This window comes from Cheilinus undulatus, linkage group 22, assembly GCF_018320785.1.
Source record: "Cheilinus undulatus linkage group 22, ASM1832078v1, whole genome shotgun sequence".
Lineage (NCBI taxonomy): Eukaryota > Metazoa > Chordata > Actinopteri > Labriformes > Labridae > Cheilinus > Cheilinus undulatus.
Genome location: NC_054886.1, coordinates 5,171,370 through 5,198,297, shown reverse-complemented (window position 1 = coordinate 5,198,297; position 26,928 = coordinate 5,171,370). Strand labels below are relative to the sequence as shown.

Here is a 26,928-nt window from a genome sequence, read left to right as displayed (position 1 = left end):
AACAAAACCAATTTTCACTCTTTAAATGTCACATTTTGCTGGTCTAGATTGCAGAAAAGATAAAAAAACAGACTTTAGAAGGAGAAATACTTGCTGTTTCACCTTTCCTGTATACTTCCTGCTTTGTCATGAGCATTCTCATGAATAGTCTTGCCTTTCTGTGATGCGTGTCACTGGAGGACACCGCTAAAAGGAACATGAGAGATCAGGCTGTATCGCCACCTAAGGAGGTCATTAGAGCACAACGTCTGCACTTTGTTCCTCCAACATTTACCTCCATGCAGACTTGGCGCTCCTGGTGTATCGGTTTAATTAGTCCCTATGTTAACTGGTGACATTTAGCTGACTGCATCTGAAAATATGGTCCTTGCGAATTACCTTTTGTTTCGTTTTTCAATATCATGTCACAATATCCTCATCAGGTTGGTATCTAATGAAAAACTACATTAATACACACTGTCATGGGTACACTCAGCTGAAAGTCCCCAAACTGCAAGGTAACTTTTTGAACTGTAACACCGACCCGATTTTCATTATGTCATAGACTGAAATGTCGACTCACAGCAGACTATCTGTCCCAGCTTGTTAGTCAAACATGTTTGTTCTTGTGCAGTAAAAAAACACTTTGCAAACATGAAGAATCGTGGGCTCGTTTCTCAGTTTGTCTTTAAGACTTTCAGCCATCACAACTGTCACACCTTCACCGCCTTAACACCACCTCTAACAGCCATGTGTGTGCGGCATCACAAGGCCGCTGTAGTGTTAATATTTAATGACGTGCACAGCAACACATCAGATCAACACATATGGCATTTATGATGTAAATGCACAAGTGTGGTTAACAGTAAGTACACCTCCAGCCTTGAAGCTGCTTGTTGTCACTGTCCGTTATTCTTTTGCTCTCCTAGGCTGTGAAAAAGGCCTTGATTCAACGGCTCTGTCAACAGAAGGCTGACGGATTACTGAGCACAAACGCACCAAGGACCACTTCAGGGGTCATCAACTACAGCTGTCTAAGGGACAGACGCCATGGGGGCCGGACTTTTAAACAAACTAAAACAAACCCTTTGGTCTGAAGAACATATAAAAGCTAATCACTTTCGATTTCTTCCAACCCTAACCCTAGCCTTTAACACATGAAAGGTTTTAAGCTATTTTGTGGCTTTTTTGGTCTTTCTATTATTTTGACTGTATCAATTCTAAAAACAAACATTTCTGAGGGTACATTTTTTTAAAATAGAAATTTCACTTTTTAATATCAGAGCCTGTAACGGGTCAACAATAAGTTCTGTACACCTTCTGAGTACACTCAGGGTCTTCATGACCAAAAATGCCCAACTGAAGCACATTAAAACCCCAATATTTAATCAGCAAATCACTAGCCATCACAGGGAAGAAAAAAAACATGAATTTAATTCTGGAGTCACTGCTACAAATCTGGTGATTTGATCACATGTATGTCCTGGTTTCATAGAGAGACACTAATACAACAATTTGATAAAATATTTAAAAATAGATATTAATATTTTTTTTAAAATCAAAGTTGTCGCTTACTATTATCATATTCAAAGCTGGGATAATCCACTTTGAGGAAATTAAATCTGCATGGAATTTTAAAAAATATATCCATGTTTGTGTTTTTCTTATTACAAAAATAAGGATTTTGCGCTTAAACTGGCATGAAAAGGGTTAAATTCCCCAAAATTATTAAATATTTGATACTAACATATTCAAAGCTATGATTACCCCCATTCAAGGAAATCAAAGCTGCATGAAGTATTTAAAAACTATTTTAACTGTTTTTCCCCCCATTACATTAACTGGCCATAAAACACCGAGTGTAATGATTTGTTAAAATCTTAAAATTTTTTAAAAGAAAATGCAGAGAGGTAAAGGCTGTTGCCCATTGTTTACACATTCAAAGCTGTGATAAATAACCCCCATTCAAAAAAAATTAAGTTTGCATGTACTACTTACAAACTATTTCATTTTTTAAAATAACAAAATAAAGAGGGTTTTTTGCCTCTAAAACTGGCATCAAAAGGGTTAAATCTCCTGGCCTGATCTCGGTTAAAAGTGAATGCACACAAAGTTGGAAAGAAGATTAATTATAGTATTTTTACTGCTATTTGAGTATGGTGCCCATGTGGCCATGAACACCCTGAGCTGTGTGTAATGATTTATTGAAATATACATATATATATATATATATATATATATATATATATATATATATATATATAAAAGATGCCTAAAGATAAAAGTTCTTGTTCATTACTTACATAATGGCTGCTCTGATAAAACTCTTTGAGGATTTCAGATTTGCTTGTAATGAATAAAAATAACTAAACTTTGTTTTTTTATCATTAACATCAGGGGATTTCCACTAAAGCTGGCATAAACGAGGTTAAACTAGTAAAATAAAGAAATAATTTGATATGTATGATGTTTTAGTATGGTGTCCTTTTGTGGCCACAGGGTTAAAAAGTAAAATTCCCTAAAAAAGATTAATTAATTATTTAACTAACAATCACCAAAAAAAAAAAAAAAAAACCTCAAATACTATTTCCTAAATTGAAACTGCACTTGCAGAGTAACATTTAAAAGTACATTTAATCACGTACTTTGTAATCATTAAATGTTACTACATCTTTTTATGTTTCAGATCCAATGAAAAAACAGCATGGTGATTTAACTCTTCTGTCACCTTTATATCATCTATTTTTTTTCTGATGTCAGAACCGCTGTGTGAGAGCTGGTGTTAAACAAACTGATGGCGCTCTGATAGATATTCTACTGCTCCACTCACCTCCTGATAATAAGAATTTATCACTGTTTTAGAGACATTTGCATTATTTGGAAAGAATCTTTGGAGTTACAAAGAACATTTAAAGAGATACATGTTAAAAAAAAAAAAAAAATCTCTGATCTTGCAGAGAACAACAGTAAAGGATACTTGAGCACCAGCTTCTTCGCCATGTCGGTTGAAGGGAGGTACCAAGGTTGCATCATTAGGAACATGCGGACCAAGTTAGCATCCTTCAAAGTGCCCTTCTCATCTAGAAGAAGAAATCAGTCATTGTGGGGAAGATATAACATTTTATATTTAAAATTCACTGTGTGACTACAGAAGGCACTGAGTGAAGATATAACCCACCAAAGGCTTGGATGCATGCCTCCACCAGCTCGTCCACGGTGGCTGATTGCTCTGATAATATGGACTCCATCCTTCCTTTCCTCTCGCTTATTCCACTCGTTAGTCTCTGGACGGACTCTCGTGTCTCTAAATGAACGCAGAAAAGAGACGTAGAGGAGGATCAAAAGGAGGTAATTATGAGTCAAAGAGTGACAAAGAGAAAATGAATTTCTTATCATCAGCCGTGGCTGCATGCTTTAAATAGTTGTGCAGTCAGTTATTAGGAATTCTGCTCCACGCTGCAGAGAGAGAGATAACAAAGTGACTGTTTACACTCACATTTAAGGCTGTTTAATTCAATTAGGATATCTGCCTGTCAGTGTCATTCCTCGCTGATATTATTGTTTGATTTGAGCAAAGTAATTCAATCTGAAAAAACCTGCACTCAAATGCATTGTACTTTAGGAAAGCTGGACTTAACTGGTCCAGCTTCTGTTTGGGTTTTCAAAGTCTTACAAGGGAATGAAGAAGCTGAGAGGATGAATGACTGTATATAAAGATGGACAACCCTATTTTCTTTCCCTACATACAAGTGAAGCCAAAACACCCTAAAACAGCCACTGACATTCTGCACAACACTGACACCAGAGTTGAGCTCTTGCTGCTTCTTCTTCCCTCTGCTAATTAGGTGTCCACTTCTGCCAGAGAAACACTCTTCGACAGAGCTGTCAGTTCTGGCATTTCACACCTTTTTATAGCATCACATCACTAATTAACCAGAACTATCACCTGGCAGTCATGTGACTCCATGTGGTATACAACTGCTGAAGAGTGAAAGTACAGTAGTGTTTATCAGCCATCCTACTTTTGCTGACCATACAAGAAAAAAATCAGCACAATGTGATGTAATGCACATCTAATCAAACATCTTTTTCTACTGTTTTCTGCACCTCGACCCCGTGGCGCTCCAAAAACCTAACATACATGATGGAAATGCACATTGTCACACCATTTGAGAACTACTGATAAAACCAAATGTGCATACATTACACAGGCTGAATTCAATTAACTCTTGATGTCAAGGCTCTGCTGTGTACTAATTCCTATATGATAAACTTTAATCAAAATTTTGCTACTTTTAATAAACCAGGTGTTTTAGTCTAGTATTTACTAAATCAATTTTCTTTCAACCAGGCACATCTACAATTCGAAATTGCAGTTTAACAACTCCACCCTCTGCTTAATACTTCATTTTTGAATGAATGTGTTAGTCCTACTAGAACTTGCAAATGCCACTAAACAATTTTAACGACCTATTCTAAAATAATTTTCTGTAATAACACTTTGTCTGTGTGCACACAAACTTCACTTACCCCGCTGCACAAGCAAGAACCTCTGTCCCCCAACCAAAAGTCCAGACTCAGGTCAGACATACCAATCAAATTATTTCATACAGAGACTGACAAATACCAGAAACAAACTTAGACAGGACAAAAAGGAGTGCTTTAAGTTCCTGCATTGTCTGATCGTTTATATTATATTGTTTCTGCCAAGATGAGCTTGCTAAGAGAGCGCACAGTGCACCATTTAAGGTCATCGCTCACTATGACCTCTCCCTCACTTCCTCTGCTATGAATACGAACAAATAATAACCCATCCAGATCATCAAAAAGAGACTTTTCCTCAACAGAATCCCCATTAATTCTACCTGAGCACTACAAGAGTGGTACGCTGTAGCACGCTCACGTGAATCAGGAAAAACACTGAAGAGGGCATGTAAATAAAAACCGTCACAGTACCATAGGCCTAAAAAACTCAGAAAAGCATCTTTAAAGATGCCAGTCAAGCATGGGATAAGAAAATAAATGGCTGTAAATTCTTTAGAGAAAGACTAGATGCTAGTGCTGCATCAGAGACATCTCATAAAGTAGAGACATTACTCCACAGCAGGGAAAGAACTAAAAGACGTTCAAGCTCTTCTGGGAAAAAAAAAAAAAAAACAGTTTAGGAGTATGGATTAAGTAAGTCTATGGCATTTTATGCCTGTCATTTGGAATGGTGGGTGGTCCTGTTGGACTGCAGTGGTACCAAAATGTTCACCTTGATGTGAACTGCCTCCCACCCTCATAGATCTTTAGCTTGAGGATGCTCCAAAGGTTCTCAGTAGGGTTGAGGTCAGGGGAGGATGGGGGTCACACCATGAGTTTCTCTCCTTTTATGCCCAGAGCAGCCAATGACACAGAGGTATTCTTTGCAGCATGAGATGGTGCATTGTCATGCATGAAGATAATTTTGCTGCAGAAGGCACGGTTCTTCTTTTTGTACCATGGAAGAAAGCAGTCAGTCAGAAACTCTATATACTTTAGCGAGGTCATTTTCACACCTTCAGGGATCCAAAAGGGCCAACAAGCTCTCTACCCATGATTCCAGCCCAGAACATGACTCCGCCACCTCCTTGCTGACGTCACAGCCTTGTTTGGACAACCATCCACTACTCCTCCATCTGCACCATCCAGGGTTGCATGGCACTCATCAGTAAACAAGACTGTTTGAAAATGAGTCTTCATGTATTTCTGGGCCCACTGCAACCATTTCTGCTTGTAAGCATTGGTTAGGGGTGGCTGAATAGTAGGTTTATACACCACTGCAAGCCTCTGGAGGATCCTACACCTTGAGGTTGGTGGGACTCCAGAGGCACCAGCAGCTTCAAATACCTGTGTGCTGCTTTGTAATGGCATTTTAGCAAATGCTCTCTTAATCTGATGTATTTGTCTGGCAGAAACCTTCCTCTTTATGCCTTTATTTGTACGAACCCATCTGTGCTCTGAATCAGACACAAATTTCTTCACAGTACGATGATCACGTTTAAGTTTCCCTGAAATTTCTAATGTTTTCATACCTCGTCCAAGACATTGCACTATTTGAGGCCTCTCAGCAGCAGAGAAATCATTTTTCTTTCCCATACTGCTGAAACCTGTGGCCTGCTTAATAATGTGGAACGTCCTTCTTTAGTAGTTTTCCTTTAATTGGGCTCACCTGGCAAACTAATTATCACAGGTGTCTGAGATCAATTTCAGTGATTCAAAGAGCCCTAAAACACAAAACCATCCATAAGTGTCATTGAAAAACCAAAAATTGAATGTTTATGATAATAAAATCCAATCTGCATAATAATTTGGAACAGCGTTTTTGAAATTGTACTCTTGATGTGAATTTTTTTGTTCTCAAATCTTTGTTTTTTCACTTCTGACAGAAAACTAACTCCATTAAAAGAAAGTCTTGTTTGACATTAAAGATTTGCCTTAAAACAAGGCCATTTTTCACGACAGCAGACTCTGACCATGTGTACACTGTAAAGCCTTTGACCTCAATGTGGCTTTCGAGAAACCTCGATAAAAAAAACCCACAAAGACAATCAACAGGAAACCACCATTTTAATCTGCTCGAGACATGTTGCATTTCAGGCAGATGTCAGAGAAAAATAAGTGTTAGAGGCATGCCGGTGTATATTTCAAGGTAGCATTTCAATCTATTGGTTGTGAAAAATGGGTCCGGAAATACGTGTACTGGTATTATCGAGGTGGTTGAGTAAGCAGCGAACCTTGACAACCACAGTCACTTTTTCACAACATATGCACACCTCTACACACCATGCAGAAGCAGAAAACGGTTTTCTTCCCATGTGAAGTGTGGTGTAAGAGTAGCCAGAGGGGTTCTATTTTAGTGCTATAATCCCAACTGCATTTATTGTGTCTGAAGAGGCGAAATACACTAATCCTATCGTCTATACCGGCTGTGTCTCGATCTGCTGCTAAAACTGGAGATAAAAGAAGCCTCTGGATATTTTGGTTCATCATTTGGTCGCTGATAACCGTGGCAGTAATTCTGAGGTTACGCTCGAGGAACAAACCAAGGCTGCGAAATCCACAACAGCACACCCGGCTAATGGCTCTCCAATGTTGTGGTTCTTCTGAGAGTGAGACGGGGTGTGATGATGAGTATGTGTACGTATCTATTGTCCCCGACACAATGAAGCCTTCCTCTGTGCTGTCTCTGCTGCAGCGAGGTGGGCGGACACGCTCAATTATAGGCTTCGGGAGCTGTCTAAGCCACACGTATACACACAGTTTCTGCAGTGATGGAGGGAAGAGGGGATGAAGAAGAGGGAAATACACAGCAGGGGCTTCAATCGTACAGTGAGAGTTGGTGAAGGATGGTATGATAATGAGAGGAAAAAAGCAGAAGTGGTGGAAGAACGCACATTATTTCCTCAAGCAGAGGAAGAGATACTCCAGCACAGTAAAAACAAGCAGAAAAAGTATGTACTGTTGTATTTTTTACAATAAAAGGGGAATAGGACAGGATCTATCATGCATGCACACTTTAAAGGTATTCACCCAAATCACTGTAGCTACAATAAACAAAGACTCACTCATGCAAAACAGTCTTTGGGCTCTGTTAAAGAGGACATGAAACAACGAAATGAACCACCCCATAGCGATGTGGGGATTGTTATGACACACACTCAAAACAAATTTTGTTTGAAAAGTCAGCCGTTTCGGAGAAAATCTTTTTTTAATATTCATATAGGACATGGTTTGTGTGTGTGCTCGCCGCCATCTTTGTCATCGCCTACGTCACCGGATTGGTTGCCTCCTGCTACTGCCAATAAGAAGTACTAGCGGTAGTAATAGCAGTGGTGGTACTACTAGTTCTAGTTCACTTACACGCGGTTTATTTAACATAAAAATGTCAGAGGACGAAGCCAAGAGTTGTTTGGATGAATTCCCATCAAACCCAATCGCTTATGCTTTTGAGCCAGTGGTGAAAAAGATGAGGGAGCAAAAGCCTGTTTTTGTCGCGGAGGAGGCGGCTGTTCTTCGGGCTACAGAACGGGAGAGAGTCAGCCACACGACTTGGTGTATGTGTGGCCACTGCTCCGCAATGCCAGCCACCAGGGAGTCTATCTGTCGCCAAGAAGCAAATATAGATGGTGTTTTAGGGGAACTATCCTGCATAACCCTGTCCCGCACATACCAGATGCTCTGCTGTGAGAGAGAGGTCTTGGAAGTGGCTATGCCATCCCTGGGTTAGTACGTGCTGGGACATTGGAGCGACCTATAAACAGCAGGTGGGTTAGCCTAAGTCACGGTGAAGTTGATGCTATTTGTTGTAATCAGTATCAGCCGTCGCTGATATATCACTTTTAAATCCAACGCCAGTAACGTTTGCGTTGACCACACGGTTTTGCTTGTGTAACGTTAGCATGCTAGCGGGTCGTAAAATTAGCGTTAGCATGTTCAGTAGCTAGCACTTCTGTGGTACATTGGGTTGATAACACATAAATAGCAACGCTTGTTCAACTTTGTGGAACAAAATCAGTGCCATAACAAGGGATATTCTCAAACCTGGAAATAGATTATAGCATATCACAACAGGTAGTATTTACATTCTGTTATATACAGTAAGTGGTAATAGCTGGACGAAGAAATGCATAGATGTTGCTGAGATAAACAGTATGAATAAGGTATGTTTTTACTATGTAATGTCATATATCTTGTTTAGCACAACAAATCATAGCCAGCTGTGTTTCTATTAGAGCCCGACCGATATGGGAGACATATATACATATATAGAGAGATATACAGAATTCAGATGAACAGAGACAAGTCTATGCTCTCATTTGTTTTAATAATGAAGAGTTATTGAGGGATAGTAGTTTTGTCTTCTGTCAAATGATCAGAGTATCATAAAAATGTGATTTTTTTCATAGTAAATATTATTTAATGTCATCTGTTTCTATTGTATTCTCTCCTGATAGTGGCAGCCATTTGGCATTGATGACAATGTGCCAGTATTAAAATGGGATTTTTTTTTTTTTTACCCTGCTTACAGGTACCCCATCACAAACGACCATTTCCCTCCATTCCCACTAATCCCATTTTTTAGGGAGGTCAGCCTCACTGACATGGAAGTATTGGAAGTCCAACCTGCATGGCCTAATAGTAAGTATATTGTAAACTTTTTACAACATCTTTGAGACTGATGGATAGGACTGGGTTCAAAAATGGATTCCCCAATTTAGATCAACTGTTTTTGATATGTATTATATGTATATCGATACATATAATTTAGAGATCAATCTTTTAATATAGACTTTCTTCTCCTTCTGCACAGCTTGAAGCTTGACCTGGACTCACCTCTGAAAGTCTTCAGGCTCAGATTCAAGGTTTGAAATAGCCTATAATTTTATTTTTAATATCTGGGAGCATTATCAATAAGTGCGGGATATCCCACATATGTCTATGAGTGTATCTGACACTGGTTCTGTGGCAGAGATGACCAGCAATCCAAAACAAATACAGAAATAATCTATATGATCATCTGATGGTTTTGTTTACTTGCAAAGATCATGGAGAGACATTAGGTTAGGTAATGCTCTCTACTGCAACTACACAGCACATTACTGCACCTCCTGTCATTCTCTCATTCTCCTACAGACAGGAGTGGAATATGCTAAAATAGTCCCCTTTTTCAATTCATTTAATTTTTTGTTAACTAGAAAGTAGTTTTGGTTCAAAAGTAATATTCTTTATCTAATTAGACCTCACCCAAATCAGAATAAAATAGAATTGTGATATGATTAAAGATTTACACCCCAAGTGTAATGGTGTGGTACATGTTTGTTTGTTTGTTTGTTTTTTTCAGAGCTTCTTGGGGCAGTGAAGCAAAGCGCGTGAGCTTTTTTGCCACAGATTGAGCATCCTCAGGTTTCTCAGCCCCTTTGTGCTGGACCAGGGTGGGTGTTTTCTCTGTTTTCTGCTGTTCGAGTGCTGCACGGATGGACAAAGCCTTGGCCCTGCGCATACAATGTCTTTCCTGAAGGTATAGTCCTTCTCAACCTTCCTTGGTGTTATCACAAAGGCTCCTGCACCTTTAGAGTACTGGTGTTTGAGTTGCTCCATTTATTGTGGTATTGTTTAACTGTTATGATTATTTAATGATTTAAAAAGTGGAGAAGCAGCTCAAACAGCTCCTCATTGTGGGTCGGCATTTTTTTTTTCTTACAGTTTTGACAATGTACCACATTCGTAATGTATTCATGTTGGATTTTTTTGTGTTTCTGTCGCAGGACCTTCTGCACAGATGGGTGGCTGTCAGTGGCAATAACGGAGATCTGCACACCATACCCTGCGAACCTGGACAGACATCTCTCCAGACCGAGTCGCAATAATGCAGGTCCTGCCATGAAGACAAGTGCCACAGAGGGAGAGCTGCCTGTCGCCACCTTGATGATTTAATATTTAGATTTATTTTAATTTCATGCTGTTTTTGGAAGCCATTGAAATATTTATTTTAAAATAAACTGGGTTTTTTTAATTTTTTTTTTTTTAAGCCAATTATTTTAGTGAAAAAGAATCTTATTTTTTATGCATTTATCCTTATGATGCCTCTATCACTTTAATGTTTTTCTTCTTCATGCTTTTACTTTTATGTTTCCTCAGTCATTTTTGCCCTCAAATTCTTATTGCCTCTCTTTTAGTGACTTCTTAAAAAGTTGGTACCCTTGGTCTCAGGTTTTGTAGCTGGGTTGTTGGCCGGGTACTCATGGGTTCTGATATCTCACGAAATCTTAGATTTTAGGATATTACAGCATTAGAGTTACAGTGAATAAATTAACCAGCATTTCAGTACGGTTAATAGATTAAGTTAGCTATTAGTATGGTAATTAGATTAATCAGTGCAAATATGGGTGTGAAGGGATGCTTTTTACCACGGAAAGCCTTTTTGCAGCATTTGAGGTACAGTGAATAGATAAATATCCTGGAGCATGTAAGTACAGTTATGTCTTAGGATGTCTTAGTTCTTATTATATCTTGGGATGTATTAGCACTAATAACATCTCATGATGTCTGGGTAATAATGTTGTTTGGGTTTAATATGTAGATCAAGTGTTGATTTTGTTTAGGTTCCATTAGTGTTCTCTTGATGTTGTTGGGTATCTGATGTTTTGTCTTTATCTCTTGCTTGGAAATAATTTCCTGTATGTCAAAGAACTTAAAAAAACCTTTGTCTCTAAAAGTGCTATACAAATAAAGTAATTAAAATTAGTAGCATGTTATTCTTGTGAAAGTACACTTAAAGATGTCCTTTATTTTTATGCACCAGCCACTGTAGAGATACATTATTTTATTTTTTTCTAAATTTTATGGTGAATTTTAATGCAGAGTGCAATGTCAGAAAATAAGTTACCATTTTGCGTTGTTAAATGGCAAACTGAGAGCAATGGCGAGAAAAAAAATATGATGGGTACAGTAGGCCTGGACTTTCAATTGGCTTGAAGTTGATTAATAACTTTGATACACTTAGTTAAAATAAGACAAAGAGAGAACTATGAAATCACACGGGAATAGTATATCAGGAGCGGATTATTTTGCTTTCCTGGGATTGAATGCTGTTTGGACATGATTGCACGTTTTCTGTTGTTTCTATTATGGGTGAGTAAATTACGAAGTTAAACGTATCTGTTTTTTTTAGAATCAAGATTTTGTGGTTTTATTTAAAATTCTGTGGTTTTCCACCTAAAAAGTTAACTTTTCCTCAATCGCTCAGACGTAGGTCTGTGACCCACTGACCTCCCGGTGACCTATTGCTCACCAGAAAGGATGAGACGGGGGATGTAGTGACGTTTTACTGTCAGGACTAAGAGTTGTGTTGTGTTTTGATAACCCAGAGACGAACATGTGAGAGATTTGGGTGAATAGTAGGAGTTCCCGACCTGCCACGGTAAGAAAATAGGTTGTAGAGCATTTGCTAGCTGCATGATTATCTCTTTCTGTTCTGCCAGTTCGGCACGCCGTTCGGCTCTTTTCTTTCGGTGCACACCCACCTCTTTAGCATGAGATTGGGTGGGACGGTCTGTAGACCCAGTGTCATATAGAGAGAAGTAAAATACAGAGGGAGATCCCACTGATTTAAATCTTTTGAGCAACGACTCACTAATACGCCTGCGTCATTAAAAACACTTTCCATAACAAAGTCTTGAGCTATGAAGCTCTCACTACAAACCCTAGCATAACTGCTAAGTGGGGGGTCCCTCCTTTTTATTGTTGCTAGCCATCAGCATAGGATCACTGGCCGTTACATCGGTAAATGATGACAATGAACGGTCCTCTCATGGTCTTTAACTCTATAAAATTCATTGGAGCAGCGAGGGTCAATACAAAACATGCCCCCTTTGCTCTGTTTTTAGCTCACTTTTAGTGTTGTTCCTAGCAAGAGAATATGCACGAACCAATCCGATGACATCACATGCAGCGTCACAACAAATATGGCGTCAGCCTTGTTATGAAAGTGAATTTTTGCATACAGGATTTTAGAATTTATTTCGACTGTCGGTGTTTAAACTATATTTTTTGGTTAGGGTGAAAGACCCTTCTGTAATTTATGATAACTCCATTTAGTGTTTCATGTCCACTTTAAGTTCAGTCAGTTATCTCTGACACTCAAAACAAGCATGCAAAGGAATTGCCTTTATCTGATTTTACTGTTTTTTAAAGTCAATATCTAACTTTATGCAGGCCTGTAGCCAGCCTGTCCTAAATAGAAGACATTTTTGCAGTTTTTCCCTCATTTCTAAATTTATTTTGAGTTTTACAAGACATGCAGCTGTCATGTCACACTCAAGAGTTTGCACAAATATTAAGCTAAAATATGTTGCATTTTTAAAAATAAAAATATGTACAGTGCATTCCTGCAACAGCACAAAAACTATTCATTTATCTACACTCAGCACTCCATCATGGCAAAGTGGAAACAGAATTGTAAATTTCTTGCAAATTCATTAAAAATAAAAAATGGAAATATCACAGTAACATAGGTATTTAGAATCTTTGCAACACTTGAAATTTAGCTCAAGTGCCTCCTGTTTTTCTGGATCTTTGCTGAGATGTTTCTACACCTTGATTGCAGTCCACCTGTGGTAAATTAAATTGACTGGGCATGACTTGGAAAAGCCCACACCTCTCTATAGAAGACCACACAGCTGACAATGCAGAGCAAACACCAAGACTTGGGATCAATGGAACTGCCTGAAGGCAGTTTTTCAACAGCAGGGACTGGGAGACTGGTAAGGGGTTAGGGAAAACTGAATGGAGCAAAGTACAGAGATATCCTCAATGAAAACCTGTGCACACAGGACCTCCAGCATGACAATGACCCTAAGCACAAAGCCAAGACAACACAGGAGAGGCTTAGGGGCAACTCTCTGAAATGTCCTTGAGAGGCCCAGCCAGAGCCCGACCCTAACCCTAATCCTTTACATTTAAATACACTTGCAAACATTTCTAAAATTCCATTTTCACGTCATCATTATAGGATACTGAATGTAGATTAATGAGGGAATGCTGCACAATGGAGCTTACAAAATTGAATTGCCTGATGACATAAAATCTGGCCAAACCATCAGCTTTGCATGGTTAAAACTACCCCATTCAGAATATGCAATCCTCATTCACATACTGATGGGGATGTCGCTACCATCCAGACTAATTTCTTCACTGGCGGCCATTGTTTACAGGCTTGAAGAACATCTAAGATGAACTCAAAGAAAAGACATTTTCTACTTAAAATGGCGCTGATTGGACGGTCATTTTCTGACCAGCAACAAGTCTGAGCATGAGCAGTCATTCGCCTTAAGTTCCCAATCATTATTTTTTAATTAGAAGGTTTAGTGAAAAAATATATCCATCCATTCATCCATTTTCCATCCTTATCCAGGGTCAGGTCACAGTGGCACGAGGCTAAGCAAGTCAACCCGGTCAAGCTTCTCTGAGGCATTCCCAGGTCAGATAAGATATATAATCCCTCCAGCGAGTTCTGGTTTACTCCGGGGTCCTCTTCCAGTTGGACATACCTGGAAAACCTCCACAGGGAAGCGACTAAGAGGTAGCCTAATCAGATGCTTGAACCACCTCAACTGGCTCCTTTCAACGCGATGGAACTGTGGCTCTACTTCGAGATCCTTCTGGATGTCCTGAATCGGAATCTCATTTCGCTTGAACCTGCATTCCCAGAGTTCATGACCACAGGTGAGGTTTGGGACAAAGATCGACTGGTAAATCAAGAGTTCTGCTTTTCAGCTCATCTCCCTCTTCACCACAACAGTGCAGTACAATGTCAGATGCTGCACTCGATCTCGTAGTCCCTTCTACCCTCACTCAGGAACAAGACCCCAGGGTACTTGAACTCCTTCACTTGGGTTAAAGACACCCTCCTCATCCGGAGGGAGCAACCCAATGTTTTTGGGCAGAGAACCAGGGCCTCAGACTTGGAGGTGCTGACCCTCATCCCAACTGCTTCACCGAAATATATGAGAGCATTCAATGATCACATGCAAAACACTGATAATGAGGCTATTTCAAACTCTTTTCTGCTTTCCAGTGAACTTTTACCTGCTCTTTCATACTGAGGAAACTCTGAATTGCATGTCCTGTGCCTAAAAGCCTTATGTCAGAAACTCAATTCTTTCAACATACTGGAAGTGCTGCAAACATGAAAGCGTTACTACTAAAACATCTTCTTTACAAATCAACCACTGTGAGGGTCATGTGTACAAAGACAGTAAAGGAGGTATCAGGGGCAGGCTGTTTCATAAGTGCATGTGAGGTAACAGAGAATGGCAATCTCATACAGAGACATTTCCTCTTTGAAAATCTTATACAGGAAATTCAAATCATTGGGAAAATGTAGGGTGGAGAGGTCAAACGATGACTAAGAAGAAATAGTACTTAGGCAAAGCCAACTGATAAGGGATAGCTGATACCTGAAACATCTACTGAAGTGCAGCACCATAGTATCAGAAACATCATAAAATACAGTTGCAAGAAAAAGTATGTGAACCCTTTGGGATTTCTTGGATTTCTGCATAAATTGGTCATAAAATGTGTTCTGCTCTCCATCTCATTCACAACAACAGACAAACACAGTCTGCTTAAACTAATAACGCACAAAAATGATATGTTTTTATGTTTTTATTGAACAAAACATGTAAAAATTCACAGTGCAGGGTGGAAAAAGTATGTGAACCCCTAGGCTAATGACTTCGCCAAGAGCTAATTGGAGCCAGGAGTCAGCCAACCTGGAGTCCAATCAATGTGATGAGATTGGATGTGTTGGTTAAAGCTGCCCTGTCTTATAAAAAATACACACCAGTTTTGAGTTTGCTGTTCTCAAGAAGCATTGCCTGATGTGAATCATGCCTGGCACAAAAGAGCTCTCAGAAGACCTACGATCAAGAATTGTTGACTTGCATGAAGCTGGAAAGGGTTACAAAAGCATCTCTAAAAGCCTTGATGTTCATGTGTCCACGGTAAGACAACTGTCTACAAATGGAGAAGGTTCAGCACTGTTGCTACTCTCCCTAGGTGTGGTCGCCCTGTAAAGATGACTGCAAGAACACAGCACAGAATGCTCAATGAGGTGAAGAAGAATCCTAGAGTGTCAGCTAAAGACTTACAGTAGTCTCTGGCGCATGCTAACATTTGTGTTGACAAATCTACAATAAGTAAAACATTAAACAAGAATGGAGTTCATGGGAGGACACCACGGAGGAAGCCACTGCTGTCCAAAAAACACATTGCTGCACGTTTGAAGTTTACAAAAGAGCACCTGGATGTTCCACAGCACTACTGGCAAAATATTCTGTCCATAGATGAAACCAAATTGAGTATTTTGGAAAGAACACACCACGCTATGTGTGGAGAAAAAAAGGCACAGCACACCAACATCAAAACCTCATCCCAACTGTGAAATATGGTAGAGGGCCCATCATGGTTTGGGGCTGCTTTGCTGCCTCAGGGCCTGGACGGATTGCTGTCATTGACAGAAAAATGAATTCCCAAGTTTATCAAGACATTTTGCAGGAAAAAAGGAAAAAAAGACCATCTGTCCACCAATTGAAGCTCAACAGAGGATGGGTGATGCAACAGGACAACGACCCAAAGCACAAAAGTAAATCAACAACAGAATGGCTTCAACAGAAGAAAATACGCCTTCTGGAGTGGCCCAGTCAGAGTCCTGACCTTAACCCAATTGAGATGCTGTGGCATGACCTCAAGAGAGCGATGCACACTAGACATCCGAATAATATTGCTGAACTGAAACAGTTTTCTAAAGAGGAATGGTCCAAAATTCCTCCTGACTGTTGTGCAGGTCTGGTCTGCAACTACAGGAAACATTTGGTAAAGTTATTGCTGCCAGAGGAGGGTCAACCAGTTATTAAATCCAAAGGTTCATATACTTTTTCCACCCTGCACTGTGAATGTTTACATGTTTTGTTCAATAAAAAGTAGTAGTTTAAGCAGACTGAGTTTGTCTTTTGTTGAGACTTAGGTGAAGATCAGAACACATTTGATGACCAATTTATGCAGAAATCCAAGAAATCCCAAAGGGTTTACATACTTTTTCTTGCAACTGTAGTAATCTAAAATGTACATTTATGAGGCATGTGGTCAGCAAAAGGAGAAGTGCATAAAGGTGCCACAACGATGAGCCGTAGCTAAAGATAGACATGAAAGTTCCTGTGCTAAGGTCACCATAGGAAGTTAGTCTGAGCTACCTGCACTGAGCAGAGCTGACAGCTGAAACCTCAAAGAATCACAGGGATAAATGCACAAAAATACAGTGCAATGCAACTGAGCAATGAACTTGTATTTGTAAAAGATTTTTGCAAACTTGTACACCACACATTTGCAGTTTTTAAAGTCTGTGTGGACAGAAAAGGCTGAATTCCACATCCAGATCCCCTATTGTGGAATATGCATGCTGTCACATCCAAGAACTTTTTTGTTTCAGTGTTTTCATGTTTATTGCATCTTCGGTTTTCACTTGTGATAGTCAGTCATATGCAATCTTTGATTCTTGCTTTTGCAACAGATTAAGTCACAAAAAAATGATGTGTCAGCCTGTCTTTGAATGAGAATGTGTTGCTAGATATTTTCAGAAATATGCCAAACTGGGTCAGTAATGGAGCAATCCCAGCAAGCTGCAGTGATTTCACGCTTGAGTCCAACCACCTGACAGACACCCTCCCAACTGGTAGCCTATCTGAGCTGCAAGATTTGTGATCTCTGTTCTTCCATAACAAACTCTGCCTGAATCAGTGCTGTGCTCTTTGACCACTCCACCACTCGAGCATCTACCTGCTAGCTTCAGCTGCAAACATTTAGCTCTCCTCAAAGTCTGCACGAGAAACAAATTCCCAGAGAAAGCTGAGGTTGAAGCCTGGATGCCAAACACAAAGTATGCCCTGTATGCTGCAGCAATTAACATTTCAAACCATCACAAACAGGAATTGCAGATCAGTTAAAGTGAAATACTGAATTGTCTTTGCATGTTTCACAAGCTGTAGATGAAGATGCATGGATCACTGACTAACTGCTATGTTTATGCATCATAAAGCTTTTCTACAGCTCCTGGAACATAATCTAATAGGCTTAAATTGGAAATGTCTGAGCTGGAACTTTGCTTGGGTGGTGTTTACAGAGAATCCCGCTCTTTACACGACCACCAAAATGAAAGTCTACAAAAATATGGACTGTTTTCAGTATTTTCGGCATGTTTGGGTCAATAATGCTGATGTTTGGGAAGTGAAGAGCATGAAATTCTTCATCGTCAAGGTACAGGTGAGTGCCTAGCTAGCATTCATGTTAGTTAATGGTATTATAAGGTTAACAATCAGCTGTCTGACAGTGTTCTGGGGCTGTACTGTTGATCATGTGAATCTGATATTTGATGTCAGAAAGTGGAGAAGTCTTTTGGTGCTGTTGTCCTGTAACCTGCCTCAGTTGCTTTTGTTGTGAAGTGCTGTTGACCAGCATGAAGTTCTGTGCAGCACTGGAGAACAGACAGAGGTGATATATTGTAAAAGTAAATGATTAGTTGTGGACTAATACAGACAAATCCTCCTCAAATCCATTGTGTAACAAAAAGCTGCAGATGTACTTCATTTCATCATAAAATCTTGTGATTGGCAGAGATGGGCATTTTTGACTGTTTTATAATAAGCTCTCTACAGTGTAAGAGGACTTATGCTGAATGGACCTGAGCTCGTATTGTACCTTTCTTGTCTTCTTGATAACTCAAAGCGCTTTTACACCACAGGTAACATCTGCCCATTCACACCCATTTACTCCACATTCATACAGTGATGACAGAGGCTATGAAAAGTGGCCATAAGTTTCTGCTATTCCCATTCATATGCATGCATACACATTTGTATGTGACTGCAGGAAATAGTAACCTGGCACGCCAGATGGATTTGTTTCACACATCCATCTGGTTAATCTTCCATAGACGGCGTTTGGGAAAGGGCACAGCCTTTGAAAAAAGACGTGGAGTGCGATTGGATGAATGTTCTGTCTGTCACATCTTTACGAGCCAATTAGAGCAACAAATCACGTGATGTAGCCACTACCGAGGAGTAAACTCCATAGAGAACTGCATAACGCGAACCATGGCGACTGCAGACATGTCAGTAAACATGACTTTTGTCATTTTTGAAAAGAAAACAACTCAAAGCTGTTCTTTGTTCTTCTTTTAACAAAGAAATGTCATCAAGTTCTGATAAAACAGGTGCTTTAGCAGCATCAATGCTAATGTCTTCCACCATAATCACACCGGCCTCTTGTTTCTGCTTGTTTACCTCACAACTCCACTGCGCCTGACAGTACTGCCCCTCGTCGCTGATTGGTTCTCTCACTTTCTAACCGGGTCCAAATGGTTCAGATGGGAGCTTTGCAAGATGGATTCACCAGTGAGAAACACAGAAACAGGCGAATCCGTACCAACATGCAACAAGGTTTTGAGGTTTTTGACTTAGTCTAAATTTAGGAAATATCATTTTTATTCAGCGATAAAGTGTAATGGAAACCCAGCTCCAGATGTGTCAATTGTGTGATAATGTTTTGCTTCTGAGTTAAAAATAAAGGGTGATTATTCATGGTTAAAATTTGAAAGTCTTAATTAGAGTCGCAAACTAATCGGGTCAGCTGACTTGAGTTAACAAAACTAAAGCTTAGCAGAAGTTCAAGTAGGTAGACTCTTTCCTTTCCATTCATCCTTTCATTCATAATCACTCATTCACATGGCTGCATTTTCCTTTTCTGGTAATCAGCTGGTATTGATGTCTTCTCACTTAAGTTCTCCTGGTCCAATCATCCTGCTGCTGTCATATTTTAAATCCGCTCTCCTCTCCTCTGTAATCAGTCTGCTGTTTCAGTGCCACCTCAGACAGTCCAGATCAAGTTTCTCAGAAATAACTCCTCATTTCATCCTACATCCTTCCATCACCACCACCAGTGTCTAGACTCCATAGGGGAGATCCTGTCCTGCTGTCAGCCTCACTACAGCTTTCAATCACATGAAGACATCATGTTGGAGTCTATTCGCCAAAGATATTTCACATTTCTAAACATTCTGAACTTGTAAAAGGAATCAATATTTCACTCGTATCAAGTCTCTTCTAATGGAGGAATTGAAGTAATGCAAATGATGTTAAAAGAAAATAAATTATCAAAAGTTTAAGGTGCAATGTGTAAAACTGAAATGTGTAAATCAATTCAAAAATTGTAAACCTGTGGTATGTTTATTAGGACTGCTTTTCAAGAAGGAACCACTAATGCAAGCTGCCTTTCTGTTGCTGTACATGAATCATGTTTTGTGTTGCTTACTTGCGATGGACCATGATTATTCTTTGCTATTAGTAGCCTGTTCTGTTGCTGCAACTCCCCTTATTCACACTAACAATGGTCCATTCAGAGTTTGTTTTCATCAGGGGCCTGGGGATTGGAGTAGTCGAGAATCACTCCAATGATTCCCAACTACCTTCAGTGGAATTTTTTGTCAAATCAAGGCAGAATTCCCAATCTGCAGGTTCAGGTTGTAATAACTATTTTCCAAATAGGCATCCACTTTAAAAACCAGTTTTAAAAAATGAAGACTGATAATCAAAAATCAACATATTGACAGATACGCCCAACTCTGTCAGTGCACATTGCAAGGGTCTACTGGCTGTATGGGCTAGAAGAGATCTCTCCCACACAAATTAACGATATTTTAAAGCAGTGTTACTCAACCTTGCTCAACCAAAGAGCCAAAATGTTGAAAAATACCTTTGCAAGAGCCACAATCTAAGTGGTGAAAAGTGGCAAAAACGGCTTCAAGTAGCGATATAAATAATTTATAAAAAATTAGTTACAGGTATCAAAAAATGGTCCAAACGTTGCAAAAATGATTGAAAAGTGATTAAAATGGGCAAAAAGCAGTGAAGATTGGTAAAAATGGGCAAGAAAATAAGAAACAAGTGGGATGTTATGGTAAAAGGTAGCTTAAATGGGCAAAATGAGGCAAAAAATTGTGAAAAAGGGCAAAAATGGGCAAAACAGTGGCAAAAAGAAGAGGCAAAAATGTGGGGGGAAAGAAAATAAACAAGTGGTATTGAATGGCAAAAGGTAGCTTAAATGGGCAAAATGTGGCAAAAAATGGTGAAAAGTGGCAGAATTGGGAAAAAAAAGTTGCAAAATTGGGAAAAGGATAGGAAAAAAGGGATAGTTAATGGCAAAATGTTGCCTAAATGGGCAAAGAGTGGCCAAAAAAATTGTTAAAAACGGCAAAATGGGATTAAAGTGGGAAGAATGGTGGAAAGGTGGCAAAAAGAATTTGCAAAATGGCTAAAAAATAGGAAAAAGGGGGTGCTTAATGGCAAAAGATAGCTGAAGTGGGTGAAAAGTGGCAAAAAAGGGTGAAAGGTGGCAAGTACATGTCAAAAAAATGAGTGAAAATTGCTTAAAATGGGCAAAAGCAGTCAAGATTGGCAAAAATGGGCAAGAAAATAGGAAAAAAGTGGTATTGAATGGCAAAAAATAGCTGAAATGGGTGAAAAGTGGCAAAAACGTAAGGTTTTCTGGGGGAATTATATTTCAAATTAAGACATAAAATAGCCACACGATGAGTATTATTGTTCTAAAGTCTCTGAATTTGTATTCCATTGGATAATTCCTAACACACAACACTATGTGAAAATATTCCAGTGAAAAAGAGAAAAACATCTCTGAAACCACTTGTTATTGTAGATTCTCCCAGAACAAACACTAGCGCTCACATCTCATGAATATAACAGGATGCAAAGTGGCCTTGGAGTCTGTCAGCGCCACACAACAAGAGTCATTATTATTGATGAGAGCCATCCTGATCTGAGCTGAAATGGATTTTGCTCTGACAAAATGGGCATCGCTTTCATGTCGACGTTTCTACCATTCAGTTTAGAACGGCCTGTCCTTGAGTGCAGAATGCAGACGAAAAAGTACTCTCCATAAATGTAGGCACCTATATTCCCAGAGGCTGTCAGAAAGAACAAGAACAAATAAGGCAGTGAGTTTTTTATTGACACCTCTGCAAAGGCTCAGTCTGCTTTTGACCATCTGCCATAGCAGCACAGGCCATCATGATACCATCTCACCATCACCACCCATCATCCCGCTGACAGGAGCTCTTAAACAAGGATTCTTTCTGTGTTTTTAAGGCGAGTCCAGAGATGATTCTCCCTTAACAAGCTCCCTCCTCCTGCCTCCTTAAGTCTTCCCTGATGGTATGTTTCTGTAGCTGTGAAGGAGGAGATTGATTGTCAGGTGGCACACGCTGGGAGAGCTTTGGTGTCATCCTTGGTTGCCGGGTGACGACGATCCAGGGCCATCGATCAGGCAGGGGAGGGCTGGGTCGGGGCGCAGTGGGGATAAAGGGAAGCTGACAGGTGCCTGGTCAATCGTGGCTGTGCAGAATCTGCAGTGGGCAGTGAAAATGTCACATATAGATGGACACTCTGGTTCCTGTTCGAAAGCAAATAATGCTTGCTCGAAAAGTCACTAAGGCTTTAAACTTCTGTAAAGTGCATCTAACTGTACATAAACTGACAATGGATCTTGTTGTTTTTCAATGTCCATTCAGGTTTGGTTGGCAGATCCAGAAGGTGATGGTCAGCAGTCATTAACTGTTGATCTAATTACAGTATTTTAACTCTGCCTGGGCCTAAACAAAGATCCAGGTATTTGGGGGTGCCTTCCATGCTGTCTCTGAATCTGTGGCTGTGGATGGTAAGAGGTTGTGGAGCAGTTTACCTATCTTAGCAGCTTAATCCTTGATCCTCTAACCACGAGGCCAAGATTAACTTCAGACTTGTCCTCATTGGACAAGGTGTTGGGGCGCTCACAGTATCTAAGTATGTGGACAAGGTTAGAAGCCCAAAACACACCTGCACCACACCACTGCATCTTATAATACAACAGGCATTAATTGCTGTCCCTAGCACTCATCAACAGCAACACCAGAACCTGGTGGGTTGGACTAGGTCTTGTGGGCAGCAATGTGAAATCAGGCGGGTTCAGCTGGGAGCATACCTGAAGAGATGGGGCATCAGCAGGCCTGGATGATAGCAATCAGGAGGCCAGAGCAGTGCAGGGCTAAGGTTAACCTGGCAAAGTGCCGAACTGGCATATGGTCTCAATCTGACCTGACATGAATCAGTGTTTTCTGGCTTAGCTCGACTGTTTAGAGGGACACACCACTGCCTTATTTCACCTTGAAGAAAATCCAAAATGGACTGAAATGTCTAAATAAATAATTTCTTGTCTGTTCAATCCACTGTGATTCGAACAGAACATCCCTTATTCAGTGACTGTGCAACATTCTTCCATTTCTCCTTTGCTTGAGAAATTTTGAGTCTTAAAACAGACAAAACTAACAGTCTGTCATCTAAGAAGCTCTCTTAAGGGCGAAAATTCCTTATGAATAGCCTTTCTTCACCACAGTCAAGCCTTATATTTAAGGGGAACTGATTAAAAAATTTCATGACTCTAAAATATTTTTAGAATTTCAACACACAAAACTGTGGAATATTCATTTATTTCACTGGACACTGTACTCTCATCAACTGATCCCTGATCACACTGCTCTCTCACTTAAAAAAAGAAAGACTGCTGATTACCTAGGTGCGATGCCAAGGTGAAGTTTAAGTGTGGTAATTGCTGAATTTTCTTGTCTTATTATTAATAAGCATTAGCAAAGAAAAACACTATTAATTCCTCATCTCAACTGGCTTATTTTTGTAAAGTGGATTCGCCTTTTTTTAAATTTGTTTCCGATCTAAACCACATCAGACTTTGCTTAGTACGCCTTCTTTCTAAGCCAACACATTAGAAGGAAACAGGTAGCATAAATCTTGCCACCTATTCATGTCCTAAAATTGTCACGAGCCCTGATTGATGATAAGACAATAACAAACACACAGACAACAGTATCCATCCTGCTATCGATATTCCTCTAATGGCCTCATTTCCATGCTACTAAATACCCCCGCTAATGCATGGTCTCCATACAGCCATTGATTTAGTGTTATCCTCTCCCCGCTGGCATTTGAGTTAAACATGTCTGATTGATGTTTTCATTTGTAACAGTCATGACTAAAAGATGTGGAAGTATTCATTCACTCTGATTGGCTGACACATGGTCTGGTCACCCTCTTTCTCACAGACATGTTAAAAGGTTCTGTCTCCAGGATTTTTAGCCACAATAATGGCTGTGCTCCAGGGTTACCAATGTTCAGCTGTCAGACGAAGCCACAGTGATAGACTGAGCGTGGTCAGAGGGATACTTCTAATGATGATTGCCCTGCAGCGAAAGCACAAGGGTCAATGAGTTTCCTCATTACATGTCATGGTGAGTCACAATCAGGTCAAAGGTCGGCCAAAACTTTGGTAAAAATTAGATGGCAAATATTTTTAATGCTAAACATAGGCTTGTTAGAGCTGTTGCTCCACAGGAGAATGTTTGACTTTCATCAGAACAACCGCTAGTTAAAGACCCTACCAACTGGGACGTTTGCAGACACTTAGGGTGTGGTTTTTGTCCTTCTTATTACCCTTACTTTGTTATTTAAATATAATGATTCCTTATCAGTGACTCTTTTCCCCTCTATTCATCCAGAACAGTTAAATAAGCTACAAAGGGACTTTACAGGATAACGGCAGCTAACACTGACCACTATGTGGAGCTGCAGCAGCAGGCATTACATTCTCCATCTCTTTAAAACCACACATTCAAATTGTCCAACAACTGCAGAAAACAGGACCATTGATTTAATACATTTTCCTTGAGTCAACACAATACTTTATAGATTAGGAGAGTACTCTTTGGTCCTACTTTTTACTGCAACCTATCAGGACAGAAGAGCATTAATCCACTCTCCACTCCTCTCCGGGTTTTCTTTCTGAGATAAAGTTTTGTAGATCTTTAACTTTGTTCATTCAGAACTGTTCAACTTTTTGTCTTTGTTCTGATATTTTTGTATAATGAAAAATCTTGAAATCTGGAAATGTCTGCATTTAAAGGTATATTATGGTATTTTTAAAGCTGGATTGTACAATGTGCATGGCAATAGTAGTGGCATAAGGCTCCAGAGATTTCCGTGTGCGTTGCCCCTTTAAGGAAAGTGTGCTGGAAGCACTGGCAAGGAAGTTAGGCTATACAGCACCACAGACAGGTACAGCTGCTCTAGCAGGCGCAAGATTTGCAAGTGGGTCAAGCTATTTACCTATCATTTAGTGTGGAGAATATCTGACCTTAGACCTTTTAAAACAAACTATGACATGAGCCAGTATTTTGGTCTCTAGGAAAATCAATACATCTGGAAATTTCTGCAAACACAAATCAATATTTGTTTAAGAGTTTGTTGCCTGTAGGGTTTTCAGCTAATTCAGTATTTAAAATGACTTCTTTAAACCTTTGAAAGCTTGCCTTAGTATGACAATAAAAAAGGCATTTAAAGGACCAAAGTTTCGAGTCTGGTAGAGAGCAGAACTCATGGTTCCATCAGTTACAGCAAATGGTCCAGACCACCAAAAAGACCAGCCATTGTGCTTTTTTTGCCCGGCAGTTGTTTTGGTCTTGGGCCTCTCCCATGGTTGCCATATTTGCCCAGCCTCTTCTTTATTGTTGAATCATGATCTCTGATCTTAACTGAGTCAAGTGAGGCTTGCAGGTCTTTAGATGTTCTGGGTTCTTTTGTGACCTCCTGGATGAGGCGATGATGTGCTTTTAGAGTCATTTTGGTAGGCCAGCCACTCCTGGGAAGGTTCAGCATTGTTAAAAGTTTTCTCCATTTGTGGATAATGGCTCTCACCATGTTTTGGTCAGTCTCAGAGACAGAGAAATGGCATGGCATGGATAAAGCATGACTGGACTACATTTTGATGTGTGGTACAAAGGTGTCACCTGGATCAAAAGTAGATCCGAAATTTGTGGGTGTGAGATTGGATGAGAGCAGACCAGGAGGACTTTTAATCAGGCTGTTGTCTTGATTTTGATAGTTTAAGAGTATGATCTCTGACTTTGATTCATTTAACTCAAGGAAATTTTGGGCCAAATTTGGGCGTGCAGACAGCCTAGTGGTCTAATGTGCTACCCATGTAGCAGCCCTGGTTCCAGTCCGGCCTGTGGGCCACTGCCGCATGTCTCTCACCACTCTCTTCCCATTTCTGACTCTATCCACTGTCCTCCTCTGTCCAATAAAGGCACTAAAAAGCCCAAAAAGATTAAAAAAAAAATTTAAAGAAAGGTTATGGTCCTGGATGTTTCAAGAGGGAGCATATAAATACAGAACAAAAGTGGACTATCTCTGGTGACCACAACGCCAACCAACCCAGGTTGCGAGATGATACTGTATCAAATACTGCACTTTTCAAGGGAATACAATTGTGCTTTCTCCTCCCTGAGCAGATTAACAATTATTTGTCACTTTGAGGCAGTTTCTGTACTATGCAGTGCTCTAAAATACAACTAAACTGTCTCAAAGAAATCGTTTTCATTCATAAAAACGGTTTCATTTTGTTGCATAACCAGCTGAGACTTCCTAACAGAAGCTTTAAACAATCTTGCTCTACTGCTGGTAGAATGACAGTTGAAAGCTGTTAAGTCCTTCCAGTTTCCCATTGTTGAACAGTTTTCTGTTTTAGATTTCACTGTATTGTGGGCGTAATGTCTGGAGTGAATTTTCCATTCTTTCATTGCATGCTACAAATAACTACAAGCTTCTATTTCCAACATCAAATCCAAGCTGGTGGCTACTTTAAAGAGCCCTAATGTTACAAATGTATGATAATTTATTATACTTTCACTTTAGTTTCCAAAGTCGGAGCCAGTAACGGGGCTTTATCTCATCTTGTCGTCCTTGAGAGGCCATGCGGGTAGAATTACAAGAAAGCAGAAACTCACACAAACGCCACTTCTTCATATTATTCCAACAGCGCCCTTATCTTCTTGCTCAACACCCCCTAGTTTGTTTCAGGAAGTTGTAGCAAGGGTGTTGTATGATGGGACAGATATAGTTCTCGAGAGGGGCCTACGGGGCGGCTGGTGGCAGCCTCTATTTACAGACTGCAGGGTACTGAGCGCAGGAAGGGAAACATTTCCTTTTCCCTGGACACGCAGAATGCCACACCGATGGGGGGGCGCCGGCTGCAAACGGAGATTAGCGGCTACAGTTGCTCCTCGGGGAGGGAGGATGGGAGCGGTGGAGGGAGGATAGGAGGATGGGAGATAAAGAGAGGACGTACTCTACCACGCTGCAGTCAAACATGGAAAAAGATAGTCGGCTGGGGAGGAAAATGATCAAACAGGAAGGGGTAGCGATGATGGAGAACAAGAAAAAATAACACTTAAATTCCAATGAAAGCAAAAGGAAG

At 40.0% G+C, this 26,928-nt stretch overlaps 1 protein-coding gene and 1 long non-coding RNA gene across 3 annotated transcripts in view; one reads left to right on the top strand and one right to left on the bottom strand.

Annotated features, from left to right (window-relative positions):
* Nucleotides 1–26,928, bottom strand: part of LOC121504388 (RAS guanyl-releasing protein 2-like) — a 106,824-nt gene that overhangs the window by 62,351 nt on the left and 17,545 nt on the right. For both annotated transcript variants that reach the window (XM_041779101.1, XM_041779102.1), the window contains exons 2-3: nucleotides 3,158–3,283; nucleotides 2,957–3,059 (exon numbers count right to left, since the gene is read on the bottom strand). In XM_041779101.1, coding sequence (XP_041635035.1) covers nucleotides 2,957–3,059; nucleotides 3,158–3,227 — 173 coding nt within the window. In that variant the 5' untranslated portion in view covers nucleotides 3,228–3,283. The remainder of the gene's footprint in view (nucleotides 1–2,956; nucleotides 3,060–3,157; nucleotides 3,284–26,928) is intronic.
* Nucleotides 8,530–10,466, top strand: LOC121504389. The gene is made up of 3 exons (XR_005991452.1): nucleotides 8,530–9,141; nucleotides 9,314–9,365; nucleotides 9,845–10,466. It is a non-coding gene; the product is annotated as an uncharacterized LOC121504389 (long non-coding RNA).